Raw genomic sequence first — 15,478 nt, 5'->3', positions numbered from 1 at the left:
GCCTTTTAAAACCATTACACCTCACAGAGTTTTGAGAGCATTATAGGTAACTTTAGGAAGCCGTCATTATCTCCTCTCTCTTAACCACATAATAGGGGGTGGGAGAGGGAGAGTGCGGTATATACACCACGCTGAGTAGAAGGAACTTGCCTTGAATTTCCGAGCCCCTCAGCCTATTTTCTGTAATGTTCAGTGGTGAATCACACTTAAGTGCTCCATCATTCACTAGGCTATGTGCTTCATGCCAAAGGTTACCAGATTACAAAAGTATCCTCAGCTCAGGAAGGACTCCTAATTCACCATCACCTTATTTTGACACTAAGAGAGAAAATATGTGCATCAAGACAAGTAGAGGAAATAATGGGGGAAAAAAACCCATATTAACTTAACAATGCAGCAAAACTCTGAAGGGGAAAAAAAAATACAGACTGGAAGAATAATAAGGATAATAGAAAAGTAATGCTTTTATATTATGAGAGGCTTGCCGGTCAGCTCATGAGCATTCCCTTGAGTGGGGAGGGTTCCTTAAAGAGCTTTCCTTACCATGAGAGGAAATGGGAAAGTTAAGATAGTTCCAAAGTTGGGAGAAAACATTTCTTTTCTGTCAGTGTTTCTGAAAGGGTCAAATACAGTTCCTGAAGGTGAAGTGGAAGAATTTAGGAAAAAAAATTAAAAACGCGAGCAGCTCAGAGGAGCTATTAACATTTAAAAGACGAACGATCTTTAAGTCCCGGAGGCTGAGCCTCATGAACTTGGATAAGCAAAGTGAGATCTTAGACGACCCCCTAATTAATGCGGGGGGGAAAGTAATAAAGATCACACACTTATGCAAAGATCTTGGGAAACATGTTCTTTGCCTGGTGAGAAAGTCACTGAAGTGTATCTTCAACTTTAATAGATTTCATTTTAGCAAAGTTTATCTAACCAAGTGAAAATACAGATAAATACCAAATGATGTCATTGCTAGGCTCTACAGAGACTGCTCACCAGCTAAGGGCACGTATGGCTCTTCCAGAGGACCAGAGTTCACGTCCCAGAAACCTTATCAGGCAACTCACTACCATCTGTGACTCCAAATGATGCCTCTGGCCTCTGCAGGTGCCTGCACTCACAAGCATACACCCTGCACACACATACATACAATTAAAAATAATCTTTTAAAAGGTGTCATTGGGCTGGGTGCTGGTGGCACACACCTTTAATCCCTGCACTTGCAAGGCAGAGGCAGGTGGATCTCTGTGAATTCCAGGCCAGCCTGGTATGCAGAATGAGTTCCAGGACAGCCAGAGCTGTTACACAGAGAAACCCTGTCTCAAAAAACCCAAAATAGATGATAGATAGATGATAGATAGATGATAGATAGATGATAGATAGATAGATAGATAGATAGATATAGATAGATGATAGATAGATAGATAGATGATAGATAGATAGATAGATAGATGATAGATAGATAGATAGATAGATAGATAGATAGATAGAGCCATTGCTAAAAGCTTCCTACACTGCAAACAGACCACGTTTTTCTTTTCCACAATGACATAATTTCTGTGATCTGTGTGATGAAGATAGACATCATAAGGCTATTGGTAATTGGTGATAAATCCTAAGGTTGACTGTTCAAAGAAGACCTGGTGAGTCCCATGACTCTTTGGAGATCCTGAACCTCTGGGTAGCAGAATACACCTGTGACCCTTCAAACCCTTCCTCTTCCTTTTGACAGTTTGCTTCACTGATACTTTTGTTCTTAACGTCTTGATCACTTACCATGCATACATAATAAGGAGGATGCATCTATTGCAGGATATTTTATCGCATTGTGAACCCCGAGATTGCATTATTTACTGGAAAAACCTGCTTCTAGCTGTGGTGTGGCTCAGCCACAGCACACACCTTTAATCTAAGAGCCTTCTGCTTGATTACTGTAAACAGAACTAAATAAAATCAACCATAGCTGGAGCAAGCATCCAGCTGAAAGGAAATAACCAAAGAGAGTAAGAGGAAGTCAGGAGGACAGAAAGAGTGATGCACAGGAAACAGGAAGTAGAAGGGAGGGACATCCAGTTGGAGGAGTTTTTGTTTGAGATGGCATAGGAGAAGCTCTCTCTGTGGAGGAGGAAGCAACTGGGTGCTTTTTCTGCCTCTCTGCACTCGCAGGTTTGCACCCCGGCCTCTGGGTCCCAAGTCTTTATTGATAAGATAGAATAAAGGAGACATCCATCTTAAAGATGGAGTTTGGTGGAATTTTCAGAGATATGTAAATGTGTGTTAGCCCACCAGATCACGGCATGAAGTGTCACCAGCACTCCCACGCCCCTTTCTTGTCAGTGAAAGAGACTGTTCTGCTCTATCTTTATGAGTTTTGCTTTTTGTCATATGCAGATTGATCCTAAACTCTATGTGATTTTTACCTAGAATTTTTTTTTTAATTTTATGATGGTACAAAAGTACCATGCATTCACTAGAAATTCCACTTAAATTTTGGATATTGATCTTTTCCTAGGTTTGAATGGGTAATGTAGATGCAGGCATCATTCTCAACACTCTCCTAAGTCTGAGTCTCTGCTTTGATGGTCACCACTGCTAAAAGAGGCTTCTCTGACTAATGCTGAGAGTTGCACCAGTCTGGGGTATAAACACAAGTATTTATTTATTTATTTTGATTTTCGAGACAGGTTTTCTCTGTAGTTTTTGGTGCCTGTCCTGGAACTAGCTCTTGTAGACCAGGCTGGCCTCGAACTCACAGAGATCCACCTGCCTCTGCCTCCTGGAGTGCTAGGATTAAAGGCGTGAGCTACCACTGCCCGACTCTGAGTATAGTCTTTGCCGACAGTGCATATAGGGTAGGAGATGAGTGCTGGGATTAAAGGCGTGCGGCACCACCGCCCAGCAAAACACAAGTATTTATATAGCAGTTTAACTACATGACCAGTATGCTGATCACGTCTTATTTTACATTGTCTGATCATTTCAAAACAGACTTTGTGGACCTTTCTTCCCTACTTGCCATATTGGTTGGCTCTTACCTTGGTCACCTTTTTCCTCATGAGTTCTATATCTTAGTTAGGGTTTCTATTGCTGTGAAGAGACACCATTACCATGGCAGCTCTTATAAAGAAAACATTTAATTGGGGTAGCTCGTTTACAGTTCAGAGGTTCAATCCATTATCATCACTGTGGGATACAGCAGTGTCCAGGCAGACATGGTGCTGGAGAAGTAGCTGAGAGCTACATTTTGCAGGCAACAGGAAGAGGTCTGAAACTCTGGGCATTATCTTGAACGTATATGTATGAAAAAGCAAAAAACCCAGGATAGCCTAAACAATCCTGTACAATAAAGGAACTTCTGGAGGCAGCATAATCCCTCAATTCAAACTCTAATACAGAGCTACAATACTGAAAACAGCCTGGTATTGACATAGAAACAGACAGGAGGACCAATGGAACCTAATCAAGGACCCGGATATTAATCCACATACCTTTGAACACCTGATTTTTGACAAAGAATAAAAAATATTAAATGGAAAAAAGAAAGCATTTTTAGCAAATGGTGCTGTCATAACTGGATATCAACATGTAGAAGAATGAAAATAGATCAATATCTATGACCATGCACAAAACTCAGGTCCAAATGGATCAAAGACCTCAAACCACCACTGAAACCACATAGAACCTCACTGAACCTCATAGAAGAGAAAGTGGGAAGTACACTTGAAGGCATTGGCACAGAAGACCACTTCCTAAATATAACCCCAGTAGCACAGACACTGAGAGAAACAATGAATGAACGGGACCTCCTGAATCTGAAAAGCTTCTGTAAAGCAAAGGACATGGTCAACAAGACAAAACGGCAGCCCACAGAATGAGAAAAGTTCTACACCAACCCCACATCGGACAGAGGGCTGATCTTCAAAATATACAAAGAACTCAAGAAATTGGTCATCAAAAGAGCAAATAATCCAACAACAACAACAACAAAAAATGAGTACAGACCTAAACAGAGAACTCTCAACAGAGGAATCTAAAATGGCTGAAAGACACTTAAGGAAATGTTCAACATCCTTAGCCGTCAGAGAAATGCAAACCAAAACAACTCTGAGATTCCATCTTACACCTATAAGAATGGCCGAGATCAAAAACACTGATGACAACTTATGCTGGAGAAGATGTGGGGTAAAGGGAACACTCCTTCATTGCTGGTGGGAGTGCAAATTGGTACAGCCCCTTTGGATATCAGTGTGGTGATTTCTCAGAAAATTAGCAAGCATGTTACAAGGAGGGCTGCTTGTTGGTCCCTGTCCATTTAGCCTCAAAATAATCACACAGAAACTGTATTAATTAAATTACTGCTTGGTCCATTAGCTCTAGCTTCTTATTGGCTAACTCTTACATCTTAATTTAATCCATTTCTAGTAATCTGTGTATTGCCATGAGGCTGTAGCTTACTGGGTAAAGTTTCAGTTGGGCTGCCGGACATTTTCCAGAAGGGGAGTTAGGGTTGAGGTAGATTTCTTCCATCAAAGATGTACTGGGGAGTATGCTTGTAAAACTCTGTTTGAAGTAGGCATAGGCGGACTTTCTGTCTTGTGTTTACCCTACAAGACCATGGAGTTAAGCTAAGACAAGGTTAAGCTATGACGTTCACCTATTGCATCTCACCCTGTTTTGCCCTCCATGTTGGGGAATGAATTTAGGATATCATACTCATTAGGCAAACTCTCTTCCACTGAAGTATATCCCAAACCTCTCCTATTTTCCCTTATCCTAAGCATTCCTTACTTCCTTTCCAGCACCTTGAAACAAGAAGGAGGGTGTTTTATCCAATAGTTTTAGGTGTCTAATGGAAAAGTCAGCTGGGAGCCTACTATGCTTTATTGCTATCAGAGTATTAGTATAACCTTAACATTTCTCTGATCTATTTCTCATAGTTTCTACTAATAATGCCTTGGTTTATACCTTTCTGATTCCATCCCTAAATCTCCCAACACTACCCTCTACTTCCAAACTATCCTCTCCCCTCCTCCTCCCCTCCTTCTCCTCTCTTCTCTTCCCCTTTCCCCTCCTTTCTCCCCTCCTATACTCTTCTCTCCTCTCCTCTCCCCTCTCCTCTCCTCTCCTCTCCTCTCCTCTCCTCTCCTCTCCTCTCCTCTCCTCTCCTCTCATCCCTCTGAGAGAGCTGCATTAGTGAGGGTAAGGATAGGGTGCAGAGAGCTAAGCAGTAGAATGTGAGAAAACAAGGGAGGGATGGGGCCTGAGGAGATCTGCCATGTGATAATGCTCCTGTACACTATAAAGATTTGTCACTTGTATTGGTTTAATAAAATGCTGATTGGCCAGTAGCAGGAAGTATAGGTGGGTGACCAGACTATGAGAATTCTGGGAAGAAGAAAGGCAGAGATGCAGTCTCAGCCAGATGCAAAGAAACTAAGATGCGAATGCCCTACTGTAAAAGGGACCAAGCTACAAGGCTTTTAGCCGTAAGACTAAACACAGAAAAGAATCATGGGTTAATTTACATTGTAAGAGCTAGTTAGTAATAAGCCTGGGCGATAGGCCAAACAGTTTAAAATTACTATAAGTCTCTGTGTTTTCTTTGGGACTGAGTGGCTGCAGGAATGGGTGGAATGGAAACTTCTGTGTATAGAGATGACTCTGTGGGCAAAGGCACTTGCCACCAAACCTGTTGACCCCGAGTTCAATTCCCAGGACCGGTTTGGTAGAAAAAGAGAACAAACTCCTGCATGTTGTCCTCTAATCTCCACTTGTGCACTGTAGTACAAGAGCACACAGAAACACACACACAAACATGTAAGAATTTTTTGAAATAGATGAGGTAGCACTCGGTGAATGGCTATAATAAACCAGATGATAAAGAAGTAAACGAGAAAATAGTTACCAGAAGCCAATGAAAACCAGAGTCATAGAAGGTAACCATCTGGCAGGAGGTAGAATGGAAATGCTTGGTGTGAAATTATTGCTGGGAATGTAACTCAGAGGGGAAAGAGTGGGAAGAGTTGCTACATTGAAGGCGGGTTAGAGGAACATGGGTAGACAAGGAGAGTGAGGTAGTCTCCCTGAGATGCCAGCCTCTATCTCGGGAAGATACTTTGAGGAGAAACTCTGGAAAAGCAGGTTAGGGAATGGCATCTAAACAGGACCAGTAGTGGCAAGGGGAGGACCAGGGGCTCTGTAAAATACCCCAACCAGAGTCCAGTCAGTGCACTAAGAACCTTAGGACACCTCCCATCCAGAAAAGAGAAGCTGTTACCTTCTCTTTCTTAAGGCTTGGTCTTCTATTTTCCCCAGACATTCATTTCTTGGTTCATTCCAGAGAACCAGCTCAGTGACTCCCTATATGAAGGACCAGCAACACCATTACAACATCTTCATCTTCCAGCGTTGTCTCCTTCCCTGGTGGGACCCCTTGCTTGTTTTTTTTTTTTGTTTGTTTGTTTGTTTGTTTGTTTTTGACAGGGTCTCTCTATTGTGTAGCCCTGGCTGTCTTGGAACTCGCTATGTAAACCAGGCTGGCTTGAACTCACAGACATCTGCCTGTCCCTGCTCACCACCCCTAGCTGGGAATACAAGCCTGTGACACCACACCCTGCAAGAGAGAATCTGAGGAACAAAGAAAACACCAGTAAACCGGCCTTTCTCCAGACCATTTTCAAAAAACTACCCAAAATATGAGCATGATCACACCTTTCTCCTTTTTAAAATCTTTTCTTATATTTATCACCATAGGTCTCAGTCTAAGCTGGATATGTGACTTTGCCCTCCCTTGGCTTCAATCCTCAGTTCTTAGCCTGCTGCCAAGGTGAATTATTTCTCTGTTCTCTACCATCTCATCTTTGTGCTTTAACTATATTTTCTCTCCTCCTCCTCTTCCTTCTGGGGTACCCTGGTACCTTTCTCCATCTTGTTTACATGGTTAACTTCTAATCAACCTTCTGGAATCAAAGACTTGTCTCTGGAATCATCTCTTCATGAAATTCTTCCCTCTTACCTGTTTCTATGGCTTAGTTACTCAATCTTATCTTAACAGTTCATTGAACTGAGCACCCAGTCTTTTTCCTTGAAGAAGGGCGATGGGTTTTAGTTCTTATAGAATAAAGCTCCATTCCCGGTACATGATGAGTGACACTCAGAAGAGCTTTTTTAAGTGAAGAGACAGAAACTATAATGGAAAGAAGGAAACAAAGGTTGCTTAAATAAACATGCTTTGAAAGTTTAGAACTTAAAACTCAAGATAATCTAAATTTAAGCAATGTGCTTCTTGTCAGTTTTCTGGAAGATAAGAAATATCATGTTTTGGCATTAGCTTTAATAATTGGTAAATAATGCTGCAAATTGTTCAAACAAACTTTTCAAACCATCTGATAATTTATATTCCATATACTTCTGATAATTTATATTCCAATAATTTTAAAATCTAATCAGATCCAATACTATAGTTCTTTTTTGGTTTTTGGTTTTTTTGTTTTGTTTTTATTTTTTTGTTTTGTTTTGTTTTGAGACAGGATTTCTTTGTGTAGCCCTGGCTGTCTTGAAATTCCCTCGGTAGACCAGGCTGACCTTGAACCCACAGAACTCCGCCTGCCTCTGTCTCCGGAGTGCTGGGATTAACGGACTGAACCACCATCACTAGGAATAAAATGCTTTCCTACCAAACATACTTTTAAGAGAAAAGTATTCTGCTATAAGATACTAGAAAATATTTTATATGCTACTTAATATATTTTTATTTAGATCTTGTGCACATGCTACATGAAGCCTCAATAAACACATACACCTAAAACCCGTGCTCGAAACTCGCTAAAATTCTGTCCACAGGTAAGATACATATTTATGAACGCTTTTAAAAGTGTCCCTTTCTCTGTTTCAATATGGAAAACAACATTTCTTAAGATTTTTGTTAATTTTGGGCTACGGATCTTAAGAAACAAGACATACAACATTGTGAGCACTGTACAACCAAAGAAAACACTTTCAAGACAGATGCTAGAATGTTCCTACTGTCATTTTAAGGTTCTAGGGGCCAAAAAGTTAAGACCGACTACATATCCCAGCATGCTTTGCCTCTATTGGAGGCCCACAAGTCCCATGACCGAGCAATGCGCCTAGTTGCCGGGCCTTGTAGTTCTCTCGGGTGTTGTGGGTTCCGCCCCAGGATGTGAGGTGCAGTTGTCCAGCTTTTGCCAAAGCGGAAACACTTCGGGTCCTGAGGCCGGTGTAGATCTGTTTCACCCGTCAGCTTCTGTTTTACAAAAGGTAAGTAACTCCGCCCAGCCCCACCAGGCGGCCGCGACTCGGCGCAGCCGTTTGTCCCTTGGCTCTCGCCGTAGCGGCCGCCGCCCATCCCTCTTTGTGTGTCTGGGACGCCACGGATCTGCGGTGGCGACTGTTGGAGAGGGACGATCCCGGGAAGTTACCGGCCAGAGGAAGCTTTCTCCACCCCGCCACCTGACAGGTGGGTCGGCCGCGCTTCCTTCAAGGCCCTTTTGCCTCCTGTGGTGGAGTCGGAGCTCGCAGGGCCGGCCGGCCGATCGTTCTGACAGCGCCGGCCCTGGTGACTCTAGAAGGCCTGGGGAGGCCACCGCGGCCCCGCAACACTTCGGGCCGGAGCCTCGATGCCTCGGGGCTTGCCCTGCATCGGTCCCGCGGTTCCGGGACACACCCAGCCCGGACCGCGTCCTCTTGGCCTTAAGCCCAGGGAGAAACAAATTCCTTAAGTTTTGCTTGGTTGTATGAATAAGGGTCGCTACTACTTGGGTCGGTAGCTTGTCCAGGCACCTGGCGTGTGTGTTGGAGGTCGCTGAACACTGAGAGGTTTTAACACCATGTTAGACACCTTCCTCTTGCCGGCGTTTTAAGAAAATGAACCTGTCAGTCACGGAGCAGTAGCTCTGGTCTGTCTGAGGATGAAGGAGCTAGCTGATCACTGGTGCTAAAGCCGGACAGACTAGTTACAGCTGACTGGAGAGATTACTTCTCTAATCTAGGTAGCAGGTAGTATTTATTGATATACTTGTTGACAGTTGACCGTAAACAGAAAAGAATACGTCCAGCCTAGCATACAGAGTAATGTGTATGGAAGCTCCCTTCAACAGCCCTTAACAGTGTGAAGCTTCTCAGAGACCTGGGAAGGGTGGGTGAAGAGACAGGGGCTCTTGCTTTGTGACTTGGCTGGGAGTATATGTAAGGTACATATTATATGATTACATTAAAGGGATTTCCTCTGTCATCTGCTCACCACTTTTTGTCCACTGGCCTGTCAATCCTTCTGGAATACTGTAATCAAAATCCCTCTTTTGCATTTACAGTGGGTGAATCTTGCCTCCTTACCAACTTGCACTTAATCCAAATCTATTGTGTTTGAGGTTTTTCGCCCAGTTTCCTAAATCTGAAATACTTATTCTTGAAATTGTACCAAGAGCGACACTGACAGAGATTAAACCAGCAATGTAGCTAAGGTAACAGATTCCTGGCTCCCATCTTACACCCAGCCCATAAGTTACTTTCTAGTTCAGTAAGATCCCAGTTCATCACACTCCTTCGTAATGCTATGAAGTCGTGTTCACGTTTGTAATTCCATCTACTTTACACGTGGTTCACTTAGCCACTGTCATTTTAATATTACGGTTGCCATGCTGTAAAGGTAACAAAAATGACAAAAACACAGTCCCAGGCTCCAATAGGTGGCAGTCCAGTATAGACCATTTCAGGTCCATTCACAGACAATCATGTAAAAAAAAAAAAATTGCCGCCGGGCGGTGGTGGCACACGCCTTTAATCCCAGCACTTGGGAGGCAGAGGCAGGCGGATCTCTGTGAGTTCGAGACCAGCCTGGTCTACAGAGCTAGTTCCAGGACAGGCTCCAAAACCACAGAGAAACCCTGTCTCGAAAAACCAAAAAAAAAAAAAAAAAAAAAAAAAAAAAATTGCCACGAGAAGGTGCAAGGGTGGAAAAATACCATTTGGTTTGATTGTTATGGAACATCGGTGGAACTTACAGGATCTTTAGGAATTCTCCATTTAGTCATTCAGCCTTTTTATCGAATTTCTAGGAACAAGTGCAGAAATATCTGTTAATATGTTTGCATTCATGGCTGAAGACTAGACATTCTTTAAAAACCTGTCTTGCTACATATGGCCCATGCTCTTGGAACTCTTGTCCTGCTTCTGCAGAGCTGGGATTTCAGGTGTGAGCCATCATACTCTAAGACAAGTTTAGTGCCAACCCTGTCTTTTGTTTTAAACACTAGTTATGACTTGATCAAATACAGAGTCATCAAAAAACTTTGGATCTGGGTATGCTGGCTGACTCCCAGCTCACCAGCGTCTTAGATAGAAAGATTGCCATGAGGACAGCCTAGGCTACAGAGCGAGACGTTGTTAAATTTGGTCTTAGGAACATTAAAGCACCCACTATGTGCTAGCTATTGTGCTCAAATTTTGGATAATATTTGTTCATAATTTTTCTTATGTCTTAATAGTATAAGTACCTATGTTTTTATTACTTAAAAATATAACGTGTGTTTTTCTTAGGTATCATTGAAATTTTTTTTAAGTCTGCTACTTTTTTTTTTTTTTTTGGTTTTTCGAGACAGGGTTTCTCTGTGGCTTTGGAGCCTGTCCTGGAACTAAAGTCTGCTACTTTTTTAAATCCATGTAATGATTATTATAAATGTTGGTATGATTTTTAAGGTCACAACCATGTCGGACAAAAGTGAATTAAAAGCTGAGTTGGAACGTAAGAAGCAGCGGTTGGCCCAAATCAGAGAAGAAAAGAAGAGAAAAGAAGAGGAAAGGAAAAAAAAGGAAGTACGTCTAATTCAATAAAACAAACAAAACCCTTTAGTATGAATAAGTACATTCTGTTTCAAGAACTTAGACTTTTCTGTAAGAGCTTTAGAACAATTGCAAACCCAGCAGTTGGTATTGTCAGTGTAGCAATTATCAGTGAGTCTTACTTTAAAGCTAGGTATATGAAATTGACAAAACTGGTATAGTATGATATTTTTAACAAGCTAAAAATATTTCATGTAATTTGATGCATTTCTAAGATTTGAGTTATAGAAACTGAATTTATTCATGTAATCTTTTAGGGATATATGTTTTATGCAAAGTAAGATCACTGCATTATAATACTTGATATATATATATGTTTATCATAATAAATTCATTATTCAGATACTTTGATAATTCACTTTGATATTACTGGCAAAATGAGCTATACATGACAATTTATTTGAGTAGTGAATTTGCATGTACTTAATGATTATCATGAGTTAGTCATTGAAATATATTAATGAACAATGGATTTAATAGTTACAAAAAAGGTACTTTTATCTTCTGACTTTGTTTATCACATATTGAAAAATATAAATATTCCAAATATTTTACTTTTCCTGCATTGACATGTATACACTGTTGCAGCTCTTCGGGCAGATGTATTTATTTGCATCACAGATACATTTCAAATGGCCAGCATACTGTCCCTTGCCCTAAGTTTGCCTGTTGTACCAAGTTTATGCATGTAAATGCCAGGACAACAGCAAGACTATTAGACATCTCTCAGGAGCTGGAGAAAGAACATTGGCAGAAAAAAAAACAGAGTTTATCACAGTGACTCAAAAATTATGTGCAGCGTTGCTAAGATACCTAAAGGACTGTGATTGAAGAGTTTCCTACAATTCTTTTCTCCAATCTCCCAGACCTTTCTGTGCTATACAGAAAAGGGCTGACGCTGTGCATTGGATATTTGATTGGATGGTTGAGACTGGCAGAGTTGATCCAAATAGTATTTATAACCTTAACCTGTTCAGTAGTAAGAGCAAACTTGATTTAAAGCCATAAGTGTCCTCCGAGGAGCAATTACTTACTATTATTTATGATTGATGTCTAACTTGAAATCTTTAAAACATTCTGAGACAATAAGCGGTGAGGGTCAGCTTGAAAACAGCATCTCTTCCACTATATTTTGATGAAAATAAGTTAATACGATATAAAAATATTGTGACTAACAAAATTCACTCAATATATGAGTGTGGTTGTCTACTTGACAAGCTTTCACTGAGAGCTGAAGCTTCCCTTGGTATTTTATGTGCTCTAAGGATGTTGAGATTTGTCCAGTGTAGTTAGAAGATTTTTCTAAAATTATATATAAATAACTAAAATAAAAGTTGGCAACTGGACTTGGTGGTACACGCCTTTAACCCTAAGACTTGGGAGGCAGAGGCAGGTAGATCTCTGAGTTCTGAGTTTGAGGCCAGCCTGGTCTATAGGGCAAGTTCCAGGACAGTCGGGGATACACAGAGAAACCCTGTCTTGAAAAAAACAAAACAACAATAAAAAGTTGGTAAAAATTTTTCTAGCAAAAATGTTATATGTTATTAAAAAAAACCAAATTTTGGTTTTAACCTGTCCCAGCTACGTGTTTTTGTGACTAAAATATGACCTGAAAGCTGGCCTTGGTGGCACTTGCTTGCAACCCTCCCTTCTTGGGAGGCTCAGATAGGAAATTCTCGCAAGTCTGCAGACTTGAGGCCAGCATGGGTAACATGGAAAAAAAAAAACAGATAAAATAATGATAATGTCTAGAATTTAAAAAAATGAGTTTTCTCTAGTTTTTTTTTTTTTTTTAAATTGTATGTGTGTGTGTGTGTGGTGCCCCAGGAGAAGTCCAGAAGAGAGTCTAACAGCTGGAGCTAAAGGTGGTATGAGGTGCCAGACGTGGGTGCTGCGGACTGAACTTGGGTCCTGTGCAAGAGCAGTGTGGACTCCCAACCACCGAGTCATCTCTTCAGCTTCTCTAGAAGAGTTTTTGATAAATATTCTTTATATAAATTCTTTGAAAATCTTACGTAGAACTTTAAAAATGTTTTTTTAACCAATCAAATTTGTTATATAATTTAAATTATCTACTTACTTCTTATGTCTTAAATTACTCTAATTTTTTTCCCCTCTGTCACTTTCATATCTAAACTTTTGTACTCCTAGAGTTGGAGACTTCCATGATTCCTGTCCCTGGTCATTAGTTTCATCCTATAAAGAATTTGAACTTGACTGCTTTTTAAAGAGTTATTATGTATTTTAAGGCAGACTCTTGCCGTGTAGCCTTGGCTGTCCTGGAACTTACTATGTAGACCAGGCTGTCCTTGAACTCAGGGAAATTCTCTGTCCACTGAACTCTGAGATTACAGGCATGAACTACCATTCTGGCTGTGGTGAAAATATATTTGTGGAGGTGCCTTGGATCCAATGAGAACCCTGTATAAAAAGAACTTTATATTTAACACTAATTTTATCCTAAAAGTTCACAGTTGTGACTTTGTTTAAAATATTTTTATATGGGGCTGGAGAGATGCCTCAGTGCTTGCGTGCGCTGCTGCTCTCAGAGGACTGAGTTTGATTCCTGGTCCCACATGGCAGCTCACAAACACCGACAGATCCAGTTCTAGGGGGTCCAACTTCTTTTGGCCTCCATGGGCACCAGGCAAACATATGGTGCACTACACAACTTTCAAACAAAACACCATACACATATGAATAAAAATAAAAATTTTTTTAAAAAGTAAAATATTTTTATAAATAGAAATGTGTTGTATTATTCGTGAACTTGTGTTTTTATCTGAAAACATTTAGACTGATCAGAAGAAGGAAGCTGCTGTTGCTGTGCAGGAAGAATCCGATCTTGAGAAGAAGAGAAGAGAAGCTGAGGCATTGCTTCAAAGCATGGGGCTGACTACAGATTCCCCCATTGGTAAGGATCTGAATCTATTTATTTATGGGAGACAGGCTTATGTTCTGTTGAGCGCAGACATGTCTGAGTTCAGTGCATTGGTGTGATATCATATACATATGGTCTTTGTCTCAAAAACGTTTGTCATTTACTTGGAATTCCTTTTGTCCCCAGACATATTAGTATATAGTTATTTGTTTGAGAGATCAAGATTAATATCTACTAACACATACCAAGCTACCAAATTGAATTTTCTTACTTAAATCAGCAATTTACTGTGCACAATACTATGCTAACCTTAAAGATGAGTACTGTGTACTCGTTTTCGTAGACTAGGGAAAGGTATCCAAGTCAGAGATCTAGCACTAGTACTCAAAAGCAAAGGAGCAGGAAGAGAAATTTATAGTGTTTTCTCAAAGCAGTAAGAGGCATAATAATACTGGCTGCTTCTTTTGGCAGTCATTTCACTTGGTCTTGTCCTTTTCCTGGGTTATTCATTGTGATGATTGTATTAGACCAGTAGGCCACATAGAGATGCTGAGAATGATCTAGTTATACATCAGAAAGCATCCAGTGCCTACTTCATATATAGTTCTGTGTTGGGTGCTGCTATGGAGAATGTATTTAAGTGCAACAATGACCTTTATCCTTTAGGGACCTGGCATTTCAAGGTTAGTCTTTGTGTGTTTGTGTGTGTGCAGGCAAGTGCCCATGCATGTAAAAGCCAGAAGATAACCTTGGTTCATTCCTCAGGTACTACCCACCTTCCTGACCTCGGGCTTGGAATAGAGTAGGCTGCTGGCCCCTGAGTCCAGGGATCCCCAGTCTCCGTCTCCCTGGCTGGGACTACAGTCGTATACCACTAAGCTGGTTCTGGGGCCAGAACTCAGGTCCTCATGCTTGTGTAGCAAGCATTTTACAATTGGAACTACCTACTTAGCCATATTTCTAGGATGTTGAGGTTTTTGTTTTGGGTTTTGGGTTTGGTTGGTAACTGAACCATATCACTTATTAGGTGTATAATTCTTGAGGGGTCTTGTTTTTTATTTTCTGTACCACTGTGTTATTTTTTTCCCTTTCCTGTTCTTTTTGCCCCCTTGGGCTTCTCCGTCACTTGCTCATCTGTCTTAATTCATAGCCTGCCTCTGCTGTTGATTCCTGTTCTTTAGATATGGGATGGAGAGGCTCACCCTCTTCTCCACTTCTAGTTCTAGTGGTTGCATAATGTAACCACTCTTGAGTTTTTAGAATATATAGGTTCTTTGGATCTGTCTTCTGAGTCTGTATTTCTAATGTCTTTCATATTTGTGTGTGTTTAACATTGATGACATTGTATTGTCTAATTATTTATTCCATGTTGCTACATACTTACTTGGCTAGTTATTTTTGACCTATATTATATTCCATTATGCATTATATTTCACTTCCCCAGTTCCCTGGTACTGTGTACTCAGGTTGCTTGTCTGTTTTAGTATCATAAAGAGTGTATTTCCTCCCTTTGAAGGAAGCAGAAGGGTTTCTCTGGGAATATGTCCAGGAATTGACTTGGCTGTGATGCTTTATGCAGGCTTACTTAGGTTCTACTTATCAGTCTCAGAAGTGTCTACAAATACTAACCCTCCTGTGTCCATATTTTCACTGAATATTATCCAAGCTGCTGGCTTGATGGGCATTTCTGTTGCTGTGATAAAGTTTCCTGACACAAAGCAACGTAGGAAGAGTTACTTTAGCTCC

The 15,478-nt window shown here is 40.8% G+C and overlaps 1 protein-coding gene across 8 annotated transcripts in view; it reads left to right on the top strand.

The window, feature by feature from the left end:
- Positions 1-8,126: 8,126 nt before the first annotated feature.
- Dync1i2 (dynein cytoplasmic 1 intermediate chain 2) overlaps positions 8,127-15,478 on the top strand; it is a 51,774-nt gene continuing 44,422 nt past the window's right edge. For 5 of the 8 annotated variants that reach the window (XM_057754651.1, XM_057754648.1, XM_057754650.1 and 2 more), the window contains exons 1-3: positions 8,329-8,470; positions 10,708-10,824; positions 13,648-13,765. In XM_057754651.1, coding sequence (XP_057610634.1) covers positions 10,717-10,824; positions 13,648-13,765 — 226 coding nt within the window. In that variant the 5' untranslated portion in view covers positions 8,329-8,470; positions 10,708-10,716. Of the gene's footprint in view, positions 8,272-8,327; positions 8,471-10,707; positions 10,825-13,647; positions 13,766-15,478 lie in introns of those variants that run through there. The other 3 variants (XM_057754645.1, XM_057754643.1, XM_057754644.1) reach the window with 2 other exon arrangements.

The sequence above is a fragment of the Chionomys nivalis genome, chromosome 22 (assembly GCF_950005125.1).
Source record: "Chionomys nivalis chromosome 22, mChiNiv1.1, whole genome shotgun sequence".
Taxonomy (NCBI): Eukaryota; Metazoa; Chordata; class Mammalia; order Rodentia; family Cricetidae; genus Chionomys; species Chionomys nivalis.
This window is presented reverse-complemented; position numbering and strand designations above follow the sequence as displayed.